Genomic DNA, 15066 nt, shown 5'->3' with positions numbered 1-15066 from the left:
CGAATCACCTTTCAGTGAAGGCATATTAAGGTTTACAGCTCTAATAACACATGACCCCAGGTGGCAAAACCTCTAAAAGTGTGCATAACCAGGAGACAATCCCCCAGACTCTCAAACAACCTGGCTCTACTCTGGCTCTGTGACCAGCCTCCTGCTTTGAACTGGGGCTTGGAAGCGTTGGAATCCAATTGTGAGCAGATTATAAAAGTTCTCAGATGTTTCTCAACCTGGAATCTGACCTGCTCCTCTGTTGTTTTTCCTCTTTGCATGGAGATTATGGTCTTATCTGGCCTGCTCATATCCTTTTAATTTCCTCTTGCGAATTAAAAAAAAAAATACTTCGTACGTTTCTGATTCAAAGCATATCTATTTTTTCTGGCATCTAAAAAAATCCTTTTATCCCCCATCAGTCTCTGGTGAACTCGACTAGATGTTTCAAAATGTTTTGGCTTCTCCTGGCACGGTTCTGTCTCAGACCAGCCCTTGAATAGGTGGCCGGCCGCCACCTCAGCATCGGAGTTTGAGGTGCCAAGTCTCGGGCAGAAATCTCCAACATTCTGAGATGACTACTTGGAAATTGCACAGTAAACACACAGCTTTTTGTGAGCAGAAATCTTGCCTGACTAGCGTGTGGACGTCTCTCAGAGAAGGGGGTTTAGAGGCGTGGCTGTGTGGTTCTGGGCCTGTGGGCCTCCGTGGCTCAGGGCAGTGGGGGAGATCAGGTGTGAGGCTGAGGCCTTGCTGGGTCTCTAACTGCTGCTGCTTGCTTCGGGGCCAGGTGTCACCAGCCCCCCGAGCTGACTCCCCGCCCCCCCCGCCCGCGGTTCTTACGGTTCTTACGTGAAGAGGAGATGCAAGGCTCCAAAGCACTGGGCTCAGCCCCCTCGTAGACGGGAGGGTGGGCGCTTGTCAGGGACGGGAGGCGGCCGTTTCGGGCAGGCTGGGCCATCTGGGGAGAAATGGGATAGTCTTCCAGCCTGGAAGACAAAATGAAAAACAGCAATAAATGCAGATAGCCAGGAGGTATTTGCCGACTACCGGCCCGTAGCATCACAGATACAAGAAGTGGAAGTACCTGAAATTCCTTTATTAAACTGGTATTAGCAGACATTAAACCTTTTTAAGGATATTGGTGGAAACTAGAAAATACCCTGGTAGCTCCTCAACATTTACAGTGATACATGACTTCCTATCTTTCTAACACAAAAATGATATCTTCTGGCTTTGGGGGACATGGGAGCATGACATCTCAACCAAACCATTTAAGGCACCAATCTTCTGGTTTTTCCGCAGAGGAGGAAGCAGATGAGCCGAAGGGACGAATGCAATCAGAAAGACGTGACGTGTCCTGTCACCGTGACAGCAGGAGCTCGGCAGGCCCGGGCCCGGGAGGAGCTCGCTCTCGGCATCACTACCCCCATGGTGTCTGCACGGCCGCCAACACCCGGGTCGGTGGAGACCCATTCACCCGGCAGACACGGACTGGGCGCCTCATTGTACCGGACCCCCCCCCCAGCCGGGCGCCAGAGACAGGGGGCCCGGGCCAGCAAGGCCCCCAGAGGTGGCGGGAGGGAGCTCGGCTCCTCGTTCAGCCTTGACAGCAGATCCCGAGGAAGGCTCTCCAGGGGGGCCCGGCAGCCCAGCACTGGCTTCTCTTCAACGAGGAGACACTCGCCACCTGCCCAGCGAGGGCTTGGTGGGAGACACAGCGCGGCGAGCATGTGGCGCTCCGCCCAGGGTTGGGCCCCATGAGATGGCTGTTCCTGAATGTCAGTTCCAGTAGCAAAGACAAACAGACACTAAGCCACCCCGAGGGGCAGGAAAGGCTGTGTGTGTGTGTGTGTGTGTGTGCGCGTGTGTGCGTGTGTGTGTGTGTGTGTACGTGTGTGTGTGTCTGTGTGTGGCGGGCATTCAGCCAGTCCAGCTAGGGCTGCCTGGGGCCAAAAGGGACAATTTTCCAACAGAGGTAACACCGCGAGGCAGATGCCGAGGCGGAAACAAACCAAAGTGCCGCACTGTTGCAGAAAGATTTAAGGCACCACAGAAACTGCGGGCTAGAGGGGACGGGGTGTCCGGGGCCGGGGGCACTTCGAGGCCCAAGGTGGGGGGGGGTCAACTGAGAAGGACCTTGTCAGCCAGCTTTTGGTTAGATTTGATCCCTCAGGGAGACAGGAGTCACCGAAATGCCCTTCCGTGATGATGTGCTAGAAATCTCATTCTAGGGTGGCGGACGGTAGACCGTGGCGGGGGCACCATTAGGGGCGAAGAGGTGGCTCAGGAGGGCAGAGGGGAGGCCAGGGCTGGGAGAGCAGAGGGAGGAGAGGGCTCGGCGGCCAGGGGGCGGGATTCTGGCTCGGGGGTTTGGGGGTATTAACGCCATTCCCTGAAGCGGGGGGCTCCGAAGACAGCGGTGTTCACCCAGGAAGCGCTGACTTGGGGTGCTGGGGGGACACCCCTCGCGCTTGGGGCAAGTCTGGAAAGGAGTGAGATTTGGGTGCCTGGAGTGTGTAAGGAAACCCGCGGAGAAGCAGGATGGGTAGCGGCCAGAAATGGGGCATTTTAGGAGGCAGAGGGGTGAGTTAGGGGCCAAGCCCACGTGGCAGCAGGGTGTGGGGGCGGGACAGTGACCAGGAGGGTGGTCGGCAGTGGCGACCGTGAGGGACGCTGTGCGGCCTCGGCTTGGAAGCTGCAACTGATGAATTACTGAACTCTACAGCTGAAACGAAAGATATTCTAGATGTTGGCTAATTGAAGTTTAATTTAAAAAAAAACAGAAGAAGCTGCGAGGTCGCTGGTGGCCGTGGCAGCGGTAACTTGAAGTCACTGGTGGGCCGCGTGGGCCCAGAAGGGAGGGCAGGGGGCGTGGAAGCAGGCAGAGAGGGCCTGGGCGAGGGGGGCTGGGGGCCTGGGAGCCTATGGGGAGGCCTGGGTAAGGAAAGCAGTAGGAGGGGAGGGTGAAGGTGGAGCAACGAGGTGTTAAATGATGGCGCCAAGTTTGGACAGTGAGCGGAGGGGAGAGATCCAGAACCCACGGAGCGGTGAGGCGGGGCGGGTGGGGGGGCGGTTGCGGAGGAAATAGGCCAAGGGAGGGCTGGGGTGAGGGGGGCCCTGAGCTGCGCAGGGTGACTTTTTATTTTAAACTTTCTTTCTTTTCTTTTTTTTTTTTTGAAGATTTTATTTATTTATTTGAGAGAGAGAGAGTACATGAGAGGGGGGAGGGCCAGAGGGAGAAGCAGACCCCCTGCCGAGCAGGGAGCCCGATGCGGGACTCGATCCCAGGACTCCAGGATCATGACCTGAGCCGAAGGCAGTCGCTTAACCAACTGAGCCACCCAGGCGCCCCAAACTTTTTCTTGATTAAAAAACCAGTAAGTGTTGATCATGAAAAATTAGGAAAATATATGGGCTACACAGAATGTCCTGCCCTCCCAATACCTAGACACGACCCTGATTAACATCTCGTATCTTTTCACTTTTAAAAAATGCAAATATATACTTTAAAAAAATAAACTTGGGATCACTGTAAGTGGCCAGCAGGCTGGATCTACCCTGTTTTATAATTTGCTTTTTCACTTAGCAATATATTGTGAGGCTCTCCTCATGTATTAAGTATTCTTCTAAAACGTCATTTTCAATACTGTGTTGTGTGACTATATAATTATGTAAACAGCCTCCTACTTTGGGCATTTCGATTCTACTTTTTTCTTTTTTAATGAATAAGTTTTTCTTTGTTTTTTTAGAGAGGGAGAGAGAGAATCTTAAGCTGGTTCCACGCCCAGCGCAGAGCCCGACACGGGGCTCGATCTCACGACCCTGAGATCATGACCTGGGCCGAATGGCTTCCCCGATTGAGCCACCCAGGTGCCCCATTTAGACTTCTTATGACTACTGCCGTAAATGCCCTGTATATATATCTGCGAGCATCTGATTGCTTCTCAGCACCAAACCCTAGAAGTGGGATTACTGACCCCAGAAGTACTAGGACCTGGAACGTGTGCGGAATGTACTGCCAGTGTCTCCAAGATCACGGAGGTCCTCAGTTGACATTCCTGGCAGCACTAGGGGATCAGAGCCAGCTGGCTTCGCGGGATTACAGACACTTTTTACAGGGGCTAACTCAAGATCCTGCAAGTTGACTTTCTGCCGAGTGCAGGGGGCACCCGGCATCCGCCACCCTCCACTGACCACAGGACATTGACCATGGCTTTGTGTGCTTCTGGGGCCAGAAATCACATCTCATTTATTCTTGTTTCGCTAGAAATTAGCACACCATCTGGTGCGCAGAAGTGATACAAATGTCTGTAGAATTGGCCCAATGGAGGGAGCTGGGCAATTGCACTAGAGTGGGGGGGGTCCAGTTCCAGGAAAATGAGGTCCTCTCCGTCCCACAAGTCAGGGGACATCCCTGGCATGAAAAGACATCCTCTTCTTCCTCTCCACAACGTAGAACACCTGACCCCAGAATTAACGGTGCCCATTGGTTAGATCTTATATTTATTAGACTCCCTTTATCCTTATTTCTAACTAAATATCCTCATGTCATTGTTGCCTCTCTGGGTTTCAAGAACTTTAAAAGATAATCTTAATTTTTAAAGATGATGATTTGGCATCCTCTATCCCATGTTAAGCAAGATGAATTTTATCAGCTCCTGGTACCACTTCCATTTAAAAAGATATAAACTAGATTTACTAGTAGTTGACACTTGGCTATATTCCAGATCAAACAAGCAAACACAAAACCTGATACAAATGACATTTTGGGGACAGTTAGGGAATACTGATATACTATAGAGTGTTATGTGAATGTTGACTTTCTTAGGTGTGATAATGTGGTTAAGTACAGGATGTTCTTACTCTTGGGGGATGCATTCTGCAAGTCTGCAACCTCCTTTTGAACTGTTCAGCAAAACAAAGTGTATGTGTGTAAATTATATATTACGCACGTAGAAGGAGACTGAGAGGGGAGGCAAAGGTGCCAGATGTTCATAACTGGAAGCTAAGTTAAAAAATACTGACAGTAAGTTTAAGAGAAAAACACATTATTAGCAGTTTAAAATAAGAACCTTGAAATATGAAGCACGTGACGACCAGTTTTGAAATCGAATCAAACAGAGCACCGGTCCACGGTGTGGGCCTGGAAATACTTATAGGTCAGTCCCACGGGGGAAGAGCACTTGGCAGATCTGGGTGCGGGGGCCTCGGCATCCCCGGCAGCCACGCACGGAGCTCCAGGGCCGGCATTTCCGGGCTCTGTTTGTGGCTGTTCGGCAGGTGCCTGGCTGTTCATTACAAATTACTATAGAGTAAAACTGGAAACAACCAAACTGCCCAGCTATGGGGGATAACTAAGTAAAATATGTCCTATTCATTTGAACTATTTTATGGCCAATATTTGTAGGTTTTTCTCCTGCTCTCTATAACCCCCTGGCTCGTACCCGTTTCTCTCTGCCATTCTCTCTAGACAGTTGGACTGACTGGCCTGGGGCTCCCTGAGAGCCCACAGGGGTCTAGGCCCCCAGGTCCCCAGGTTGGTCCCAGGTTCTGGGTAACCACACTAAAACTGTGTTCACATCAACGAGGTAGGAGCAAGGCTATGAAGAAAGCTAGGCCGCTAAATGTGCATAGAGTTGCTTTAAAAAGTGAGTGTGTTTATCTAAAGATAAGTGGATTTGATGTCTTAACCTGTGACACTCCACCCCAACAGAAGGCCCAGTGCGATGGTGGGGGAGGGGTGCAGAACAAAATCAACCCGAGGCCTGTTGGGTGGACCCACCACTGCTCCTTCTGGTCCTTGCCTTTGAAATCACATTGGCCGACACTTGGCTTCTTCTGGGCGAAGGCTGGAAGTGCCTGGAGATCCTGAAATCCTACCACTTCATTTTTTGAAAGAAGAAAGCCGGGGGTGAAGGAGACAACCTCTTTCCCCTCAAAAATCCCCGAGAGAGAAACAATGAAGAGATAAATGCTTTCCAATGTGAACGTTTTATTTTGAGTTTTTCAATACACACATCTTACACTGCAGTTAAAACAAAGCTTAAGAAAAGAACTCCCCGCCTCCGTTAGCCCGGACTTACACTGGGTACCCGGTCCTGTGGCCGCCGGGGGTGATAGGCCGGCGCAGGGGCTCGTCGGCACTCTGCCGCACACTGGCCAGGCCCTTCCGCCTCGCCTTCCCCGTGTTCGTCATAATCTGGTGGAAGGAAAGAGGAGACAGGGCTGGAGACACCACCTACTTGGGAGCTGACCTCATAGTAATAAGAGGCTTTGCAAATAGATGAGGAAGGATCATGACATAGATTATTCAGATAAACAGAAATTGGGGAAAAAACTCGTTTAGGTTTGCATATTATACCATTTAGCAGTATAAATTAAAAAAAAAAAATCAGACCATGGAAAAGAGGAGAAGAAAACAGTTTGAATAAATAATTACATCTCAGGGAAGACTGAGTTTTGAAAGTGAGAAGAAAAAAAAGATGGGCAGATTTGGTTTCATAAAAATTTTCCACTTATATATTAGAGATAAGCCAAATGAACAGGTAAACAACCAACTGGGAAGAAATATTTGCACATATTTAACAGAATGGAAGGTTAAGATTTTCATTAGATAAGCAGCTCTTACAAATCAATAAGTAAGGGGCGCCTGGGTGGCTCAGTCGTTAAGCGTCTGCCGTCGGCTCAGGTCATGATCCCAGGGTCCTGGGATCGAGCCCCGCATCGGGCTCCCTGCTCAGCGGGAAGCCTGCTTCTCCCTCTCCCACTCCCCCTGCTTGTGTTCCCTCTCTCGCTATCTCTCTCTCTGTCAAATAAATAAATAAAATCTTTAAAAACAAAAACAAAAACAAATCAATAAGTAAGAGAGTAGAAGACGGAGCAAAGAATTCAAATAGCTAAGTCACACAATAGAAAAGATCACTGGTAAATACAAGAAAAAAATGATCAACTTTACAAGTAATTAGAAACTACAACTTCATAAAAAAGGTATCATCTTTCAATGATTATATGACCATGTAACTGGCTGGCAGGATTCAAAATGTTAGTGGCCCAGCAGGCTGAGTCATTTCTAATTACTTTAGGAAGTAATCTGGTGTTTTATAACAGGAGAGTCAGAAAAATGTTCACATCCTTGGGTGTAAATCAGAGGGAGAAGCAGGCTCCCTGCTGAGCTGGGAGCCCGATGTGGGACTCGATCCCAGGACCCTGGGATCATGACCTGAGCCGAAGGCAGTCGCTTAACCAACTGAGCCACCCAGGTGCCCACCTTGGGTGTAAATCCTAGGGAAAGAACCCCAAATACGGAAAATGTTAAATAAACAAAGTTGTTTGTTACAAAACTGTCATAGAGTGAAACTGGAATAACCTAAGTATCTGGCAAGAGAGGAATAAATAAGTGAAATATGGCATATTCATTTGAAATATTAAGTGGCCATTTACAATGATAAAGACTAGGTTATGAAAAAATGTTTATTTAAAACATTTAATAAAAGGTTATAATACTGTATATAAATGATGCTTTCAATGAGGCTAAAAGTACACACAAGACCAGAAGGAAACGAACACTAAAATGGATCCAGTGGGAAGCAGGATAGCAGAACCAAGGGGAATTTTTTCTCCCCTTTATTTTCCAAGTGTTCCGTAATACGGTTAGATTATGTTCACAATTAAGACAAATGGTTTACAGAAGAAATGACTGTACAACCGGGCAAGTGGAACCAGAGTCTGGACGGCACCAGTGTGGGCTGCCCGTCCGAGGTGGCACCCCAGTCATACAAGAGGGACCACCCGGGAAACCGGGGGAGGGGGCACGGGACCTCTCGACACTCCCTTTTCAAATTCCTGTGAATCTAGAATTATTTGAAAATGAAAATTAAAAAAAAAAATTGGCTTATACAACAACAAAAACAAACCAGAAATTAAAAAAAAACAACAACTGGAATTACATCTTTGATTCCTTGATTTTTGCTGAGAGCTTATTTGGGTTGATCTCGTGTTTGAGGTAGGGAAAAGAAAAAAGGGGCCTCCCCGCGCTGTGGGGCCGGCTGCCAGTTAGGGGGATGGATGGGGTGGGGGGGCAGAGGGGAGGCAGTGGGAAGAGGAGCAGGGCCAGAGGACAGAGAAGGTGCCTTCAGCCTTCGGGGAGGAGACGGCACCTGATCAGCCTTCTACAGAAGAACTAAAATGCAGTCACACCTCCCCTTATGTCTCTTGTGTGACCTGCAGAGGACGGATGCTTTAACTGCAAGCCCGTCACGCTGCTGGCCCCCCTCACTCGAACTCCCCATCGGCCACGCTGCCCTGTCCAGTATCGAGGCTCAAATTTACAGGCCGAGCTACTCATCAGGTGAGCAGGTGCCTTACGCCCAACCCTCAAACGCACCTCCAGAACACCCCTGCTTCTTTCTCCCTCCGTTATGCCACCAGGGTCTTTCCAAAGAAGGCTCAGAAGGTGGGGTCTTAAGGTACTGGACCAGGGGACACGGTGAGTATGTGCCTTCTTGCTTCCTCGTCCTCCACGCCGTGCTCCTTCTGAGCTCGCCCTCCCAACTCCCTCCTAGGGGACACTTACATGTGAGAGTGTTTCAGCCTTTGGAAAACCCTGTCAGCCATACCATTTTCTTTCTTTTTTTTTTTTCTAAGATTTTAAGTAATCTATACAACCAACATGGGGCTTGAACTCACAACCGGAGATCAAGATTCACGTGCTCTACAACTGAGCCAGCCGGGCGCCCCCGTCATACCATCTTCTTAAAACCCTATAGGCCTAGGGGCCCCTGGGTGGCTCAGTCGTTAAGTGTCTGCCTTTGGCTCAGGTCATGATCCCAGGGTCCTTGGATCGAGCCCCACATCGGGCTCTCTGCTCGGCGGGAAGCCTGCTTCTCCCTCTCCCACTCCCCCTGCTTGTGTTCCCTCTCTCGCTGTGTCTCTCTCTGTCAAATAAATAAATAAATACAATCTTTAAAAAAAAAACCACCTTATAGGCCTAGGAAATAAGGTGGGTGGTATCTGTGCTCTCCAGGGGATGAAGAAACCGAGTCTAGCCTGTGGGTCAGAGCGTCTGGTCTGTTACCCAGAGGCCCGAGGAAAGGTCCTTGGTGAAGACGGTAAGCACGCAGGACCCGGCTCCGTGCGGGGCACACCCGGCGTCTCAAAGCAGCCGTTTCCCAGAGGGCCTGCCCCCTGCTCACCTTATGACCTGCTGTGCCTGCCGGGTGAGCCACGCGGTAGCCCACGAGGTCTCCAGGCCCCTCAGTTTCAAAGCAGCCTTTTGGGGCTGGAAAGATCTGAAAGGAAATCTAGTCCAACAAGCTGCTGACTGAGCCGAGTTCCGCAGAAATGCCTCCGGGGCTACTGGGAGAGAGAAGAGAATGGGTTCCTGGCAGCCACCTTACTGGTTCAGAGGGACTCGGCCTTCATCTGTGTGACAGATGGGGGCTTTTGTTTGAAAGAACGTTCTGCTACTAAAAAAATGCAGCACATGATTGAGCAGAATGTAATTTTTTCAGTAGTAAAAGATGTTCGAAACATGTCTATTTAGGTAAAAAATGTTATTTCCCATTGATTAGTTTTCAAGGATTGGTGAATCACAGAAAGAAATTGTGACATGCTAATAAAACAGTATGAATTTTTATAAGAAAATATAGGTACTCTATCTCTCTATCATCTATCAATCCACCCACCCACCCACCCACTCATCCATCCATCTATCCATCCATCCACCCACCCATCCATCCACCCATCCACCCACCCATCCATCCACCCATCCATCCATCCATCCATCCACCCACCCATCCACCCACATAGAAAATAATATGGGAGCTGGAGCAGACACTGTTTGCTGCCCACCCAATATTCATTCTCTCTTGACTAACAGTACTCTGATTTTGTTGGCAAAGAAATGTTTCTACTTAATTTGAGAGAGAGTGAGAGAGCACAGCAAGGGGAGAGGCAGGGAGAGGGAGAAGCAGGCTCCCCACTGAGCAGGGAGCCCGACGCAGGGCTCGATCCCAGGACCCTGAGATCATGACCTGAAGGCAGACACTTAACCAACTGAGCCACCCAGGCGCCCCCAAGAAATGTTTCTACTTAAAAATAGTCCCTTTCCCAGACTTCCTTGCAGCTGGGGGTCCTGTGACCCAGTTCTGACCAGTAAGAACGGAGTGGAGTGGCCAGCTGCAGCTCTGGGGACAAGCACTGAGGGGGGCAGATGTGGCCGGTCTGCCCGTTTGGCCCTCTTCTTGACCTTCTCATGGATCTGTGCCAGGAGCTGCATCGGTCACCTCATGACCCAGAGGCGACACCGTGGGAATGAAGGGCTGATGCGCGGAGGCAGGACTGCCACGGAGCTGATGAAACTGGAGCTTCAAGGCCCAGAAGGGGCCCTCGCAATGTGTTCATGTAGTCATATGTTTTTGTAACATTTGCAAAAGGAGGATATTTTAACTGCAAGCACTTACCACTGCTGTTTTTTTCTACTTTGACTTCCCTTCTGCTGTTTCTTCCTACTCTGACTTCCCTTGTCACACTTCCTGTCATGTTGGTGACATGATGCTAGAATTTAGGACTTAGGTAAGGGGATGCTGAGTCCAGGTGACATTTAATGCGGGTTTCCTGGGATATATTCATAGGATTCCCACTCACTTCAGTGCACAGCCAAACAATTGCTAGCCATCCTGGGGTAGGAACGGCTTCTAGGAATTCCCTATGTTGTCAGAGTACTTATGAATAATCAGCATGCAAGAGAACTCGAAATACCCCCAAATCTTGCAGCTTATTTGTGGAAGAAACTTGAGGATGGTGTTCTCAAATTTAGCGACAATCCTAAAAATGTACACAGCTTTACCAAAAACTAAATGTGAGGCCAGAAGATTTTCTAATCTTGATCAAATTTGACTAAATCTGATCAAATACGTTACAAGAAGGACTAATTTCCTTTTCCCTCTGTAGAAAACATTACGAACTCATTGTCATATAGTAGAGGCAATCAAAGGCACAAAACAAAAATAAACAAAAAAGCCCCTATGAGTTATGCAAAGCAGCTAATTAATAAAAACACTATTTTTCTGTCTGTGGTATCTGTCAATTCTTAAAATTTGAATCCACTGTGATTTATTTTCTCATTCTCATTCTAAAGTAGGTGTTCACTTTCATAACTAGCTTTGTATTCCTTTATTTAAAGAAGGCCTCCCCCACTTGGGGCGCCTGGGTGGCCTTCGGCTCAGGTCATGATCTCGGGGTCCTGGGATCAAACCCCATGTGGGGCTCTCTGCTCAGCGGGAAGTCTACTTCTCCCTCTCTCTCCTCCCCTCCCCACTGCTTGTGCACTCTCTCACTATCTCTCTCTCTCTCAAATAAATAAAATCTTTATTTATTTATTTATTTATTTAAAGATTTTATTTAGTTATTTGACAGAGACACAGTGAGAGAGAGAACACAGGCAGTGGGGGGGGCAGTGGTAGAGGGAGAAGCAGGCTTCCCAGCGGAGCGGAGAGCCCGATGCGGGGCTCCATCCCAGGACCCTGGAATCATGACCTGAGCCGAAGGCAGACGCCTAACGACCGAGCCACTCAGGCGCCCCTAAACAAAATCTTTAAAAAAAAAAAAATAAAGAAGGCCTTCCAAACCCTGTAAGCCGGAGGCCCCACAAAACCTGGGTCTTCCCTTCGTACTGACAGGCAGAGTGTAGAAAGACATGGACAGAGCCTGGGGTCTGATGTCCCCCAGTATCATCAGTGGGACGGATAAGGCAGGACTCTGCTATCTGCAGTTGACAAAGGAAAGACACGCCATAGAGATAAATGGAAGGGAACAATGGTTATTATGGTTGTTTGTGCTGTTTACTTCTGACTTTTGAGTAATAAGCATTTCTTTTGTAACTAGAAAGAAGAATACATGGGCCGTCTAACTAGCTCACTAGGTAGAGTGTGCAACTCTTGATCTCAGGGTTGTGAGTTTGAGCCCCATGTTCGGTGTAGACACTAATTAAAAATAAATAAATAGGGGCGCCTGAGTGGCTCAGTCAGTTCAGTGTCTGCCTTCAGCTCAGGTCATGATCCTGGGCTCTCTGCTCAGCGGGGAGTCAGCTTCTCCCTCTATCCTCTCACCTAGCTCGTGCTCTTCCTCTCTTGCTGTCTCTCAAATAAATAAAAAATCTAAAATAAATAAATGTTAAAAAAAAAAAAGAACACAAGAAATAAACTGAAAAAGAAACACATTTATGGGGTGCCTGGGTGGCTCAGTCGTTAAGCATCTGCCTTCAGCTCAGGTCATGGTCCCAGGGTCCTGGGATCGAGCCCCACATCGGGCTCCCCGCTCCGCGGGAAGCCTGCTTCTCCCTCTCCCACTCCCCCTGCTTGTGATCCCTCTCTCGCTGTGTCTCTGTCAAATAAATAAATAAAATCTTAAAAAAAGAAAGAAAGAAAGAAAAAGAAACACATTTAGAATACTCGGGGGTTGGGGATTGTTTCCTCCTGCTTGTTGGGTTGTGTCTTCACACACAAGAATGGGGACTTTTAGTTCCAACTGATCTCCCACTCTGCAGAGGACACTGAGTCCTCACCATTAGGCAGGCAGAGCAGGAACAACGGATTGCAAAGTGATTAGAAAAAGTTCCAAAGTGGAGACACATTTGAAAAAAAAAATTGCAAACTGAGACCTTTGCTTCTCTGGTTTTGGTTTCTGCTGCAGCGAACAGGGCCAGCTGCCAGAGCGTCGTGCTCCCACCGAGCGCAGTGGGGTGGGGGGGCCTGGAGCCCTGCTTTCTCCGAGGGGCTCGGCCCTGCACCCGGCCAGCTGTGCCCACCGCCCAAGTGGCAAAGTTTCCATGGCCCAGACTGCAGCTTCAGGACCCCTGGGGGCAGGGGGTGGTGGTGATAAAGATGCAGATTCCCAGGGCACCTCCATACACATCCTCTGGAGGCAGGGCTAACCAGTCCTTCAGGCAGTCCCTGGAAAACTGCATGAATTTGGGCCTTCATTTGACAGGGGGAAGAAAGTGTGGAAAGAGAGTAATTAGCTTTTACAATCGGCATTCCCCCCCAAACTGAGTCTGTGCTTAAAACTGAGACCGTACAGACATTATGAATATGTGACTCAGTCGGACTTCTCTCAATTTTCAAATGCAGCATGCAATTCACTGGAAAATCGACAGCTCTTCCAGAAGGTGGCACAGCTTAGTGGGACAGAACAAGGGCAAGCAGGCTCAAATCAACTTGAGAATGTTCCTTACCCTTCCTCAGCCTCAACTCTCCTGTCTAGAAAATGCTACACTAAGAGAATTTCCCCCGTAGCTTGTTGGGAGGACCAAATTAAATGGAGTCAGACGTGTGAAGCAGTCAGCACAGGGCTTGCTTGGCCCGTGACATGTGCTGAACCAATTGAAGACACGCCTATTACTGTCGTTAAAGGTAACTAACAATAAGTTTAAACTCTGAAATAAAAACAAAAAACCGAGATGCTATGATAAATGTCTGTGCCCCTTTAACCAAGGCGACAAAGCTATTTAAATCAGGGCATTCTTTTTAGGAAGAATTAAATGATTATTCAGCATAGTATGGACGATACAAAAAAATTCAGAAATAACCAAGCAAGGAGAAGTTGGCAAATCATCAGTCTTGACCTGCTGACGGTCATGGCTTCGGGAAGAAGCAAGGCATGCTGCTTTCCACCAGAATTCCGAGTAAGCAGCACATCTCATGTGACCACTGCCACTCTCATGCAAGCTTAGGAAAAGGGACTTGTTCTCCTGTCGCCAGCTTTCTGAGCTCCCTGTGGTCTGCAGCATTTTCCGTGGCCAGGCTCTGCGGTGCATGGGAGCTCTGTATGCTTGCACTTGGGAGGGTGAGGACCAGCAGGGGGGCCGCGTGGGGAGGGGTGTGGCTACGAATGCCCAGCAGGGGGCGAGCTAAGGGGTCCAGGAATTCTGAGAATGGCTTCCTTCCAGCCCCCAACACCCTGGTGGGCCGCCGCCGATGCTCCAGCTCCACCCTCACCCCCCCACCCCCAACCAAGCCACAGTTTCCAAATCACTGGTGTCTACAAGAACCGATTCTTGGGATTACGGTACGGAGGTCTGGGGCGGGTCGTAGACTCATCTTTGGGCACATTCGAGGGTCTGGGGCTTTGAGGAACCCTGGGCTAGCCAGTCTCTGCCCACCCACTCACCACTCCTCGCTGTTATCTGCATCCCTCACCAACAGCACAGTTTCATTTGCTCTGTGTCTTCTTTTGTAAACTTCTCCGAGGTGACAGCCAGCTCTTCAATTTTCGGCATTCTGCTCGGTGTTAGGCAGATGCCATGAATTCAAGAAAGACTTTTTGAATGGTCTGATACAATGTTTCAAAAAGTCCACATCTTTCAAGTGATCTTGAGAAACCTCCAATCTGCCTGCTACATCAGAAGAGGTGGCAGGAATCATGACTTTTGGGCACACACGCCCCAGTGAAATGTCTTCTATCTTTAGCAGGTTCCCCCGCCTGGCACAAGCCAATACGACGCTGTGAACTTAGAGCCCTTGTCCGCCCTGGAGCCCAAGCACAGCAACTCAGGCTTGTCGTTGAAATCGGTGACCCCCACCCACAGGCTGGCAGGCTGTCCATTCCAAGTCAAGACTGGCTGACTGAGGGCGGCTGAGCCTGACTAAAGGACAAAGACGGCAACACTGGGAGTGTACGAGCCCCTGGGTGATGACTGCCCCACATGCACTTTTCTAATGAAACTTCCAAAATCGCTTCTACTATGAGACCCTACGGTGACCTGGGGCGGTGGGTTGTGGGGTGGCCCCAGAGAGAGACGTCCATGTTCTAACCCCAAGAGCCCATGAATGTGACATTCAGAAAAGCAGGCTTTGCAGATGTAATTAAGTTACATCTCTCTGAGATGAAGACACTGTCCTAGATGATCCTAGATCCAATGACAAGTGTCCATTTAAGCTATGAAAGAGAGAAGGGGAGGAGGCCCTTTGGAGACGGAGGCAGAGTTCAGGAGGGACACAGCCACCAGCTGAGGAACATGAGGAGCCACGAGAAGCCGGGGAAGCACGAGAGCCTCTACCCCAGGGCCTTCGCATGGGG

The 15066-nt window shown here is 49.3% G+C and overlaps 1 protein-coding gene across 5 annotated transcripts in view; it reads right to left on the bottom strand.

Annotated features, from left to right (window-relative positions):
• ARMC9 (armadillo repeat containing 9) overlaps window positions 1-15066 on the bottom strand; it is a 151632-nt gene that overhangs the window by 14377 nt on the left and 122189 nt on the right. For 2 of the 5 annotated variants that reach the window (XM_036110120.2, XM_036110119.2), the window contains exons 21-22: window positions 6075-6190; window positions 832-977 (exon numbers count right to left, since the gene is read on the bottom strand). In XM_036110120.2, coding sequence (XP_035966013.2) covers window positions 832-977; window positions 6075-6190 — 262 coding nt within the window. Of the gene's footprint in view, window positions 1-831; window positions 978-5966; window positions 6191-15066 lie in introns of those variants that run through there. The other 3 variants (XM_078071451.1, XM_078071452.1, XM_036110122.2) reach the window with 2 other exon arrangements.

The sequence above is a fragment of the Halichoerus grypus genome, chromosome 4 (assembly GCF_964656455.1).
Source record: "Halichoerus grypus chromosome 4, mHalGry1.hap1.1, whole genome shotgun sequence".
Taxonomy (NCBI): Eukaryota; Metazoa; Chordata; class Mammalia; order Carnivora; family Phocidae; genus Halichoerus; species Halichoerus grypus.
Note: the sequence above shows the minus strand (reverse complement) of the source record. Positions and strands in the feature narration are given on the sequence as shown.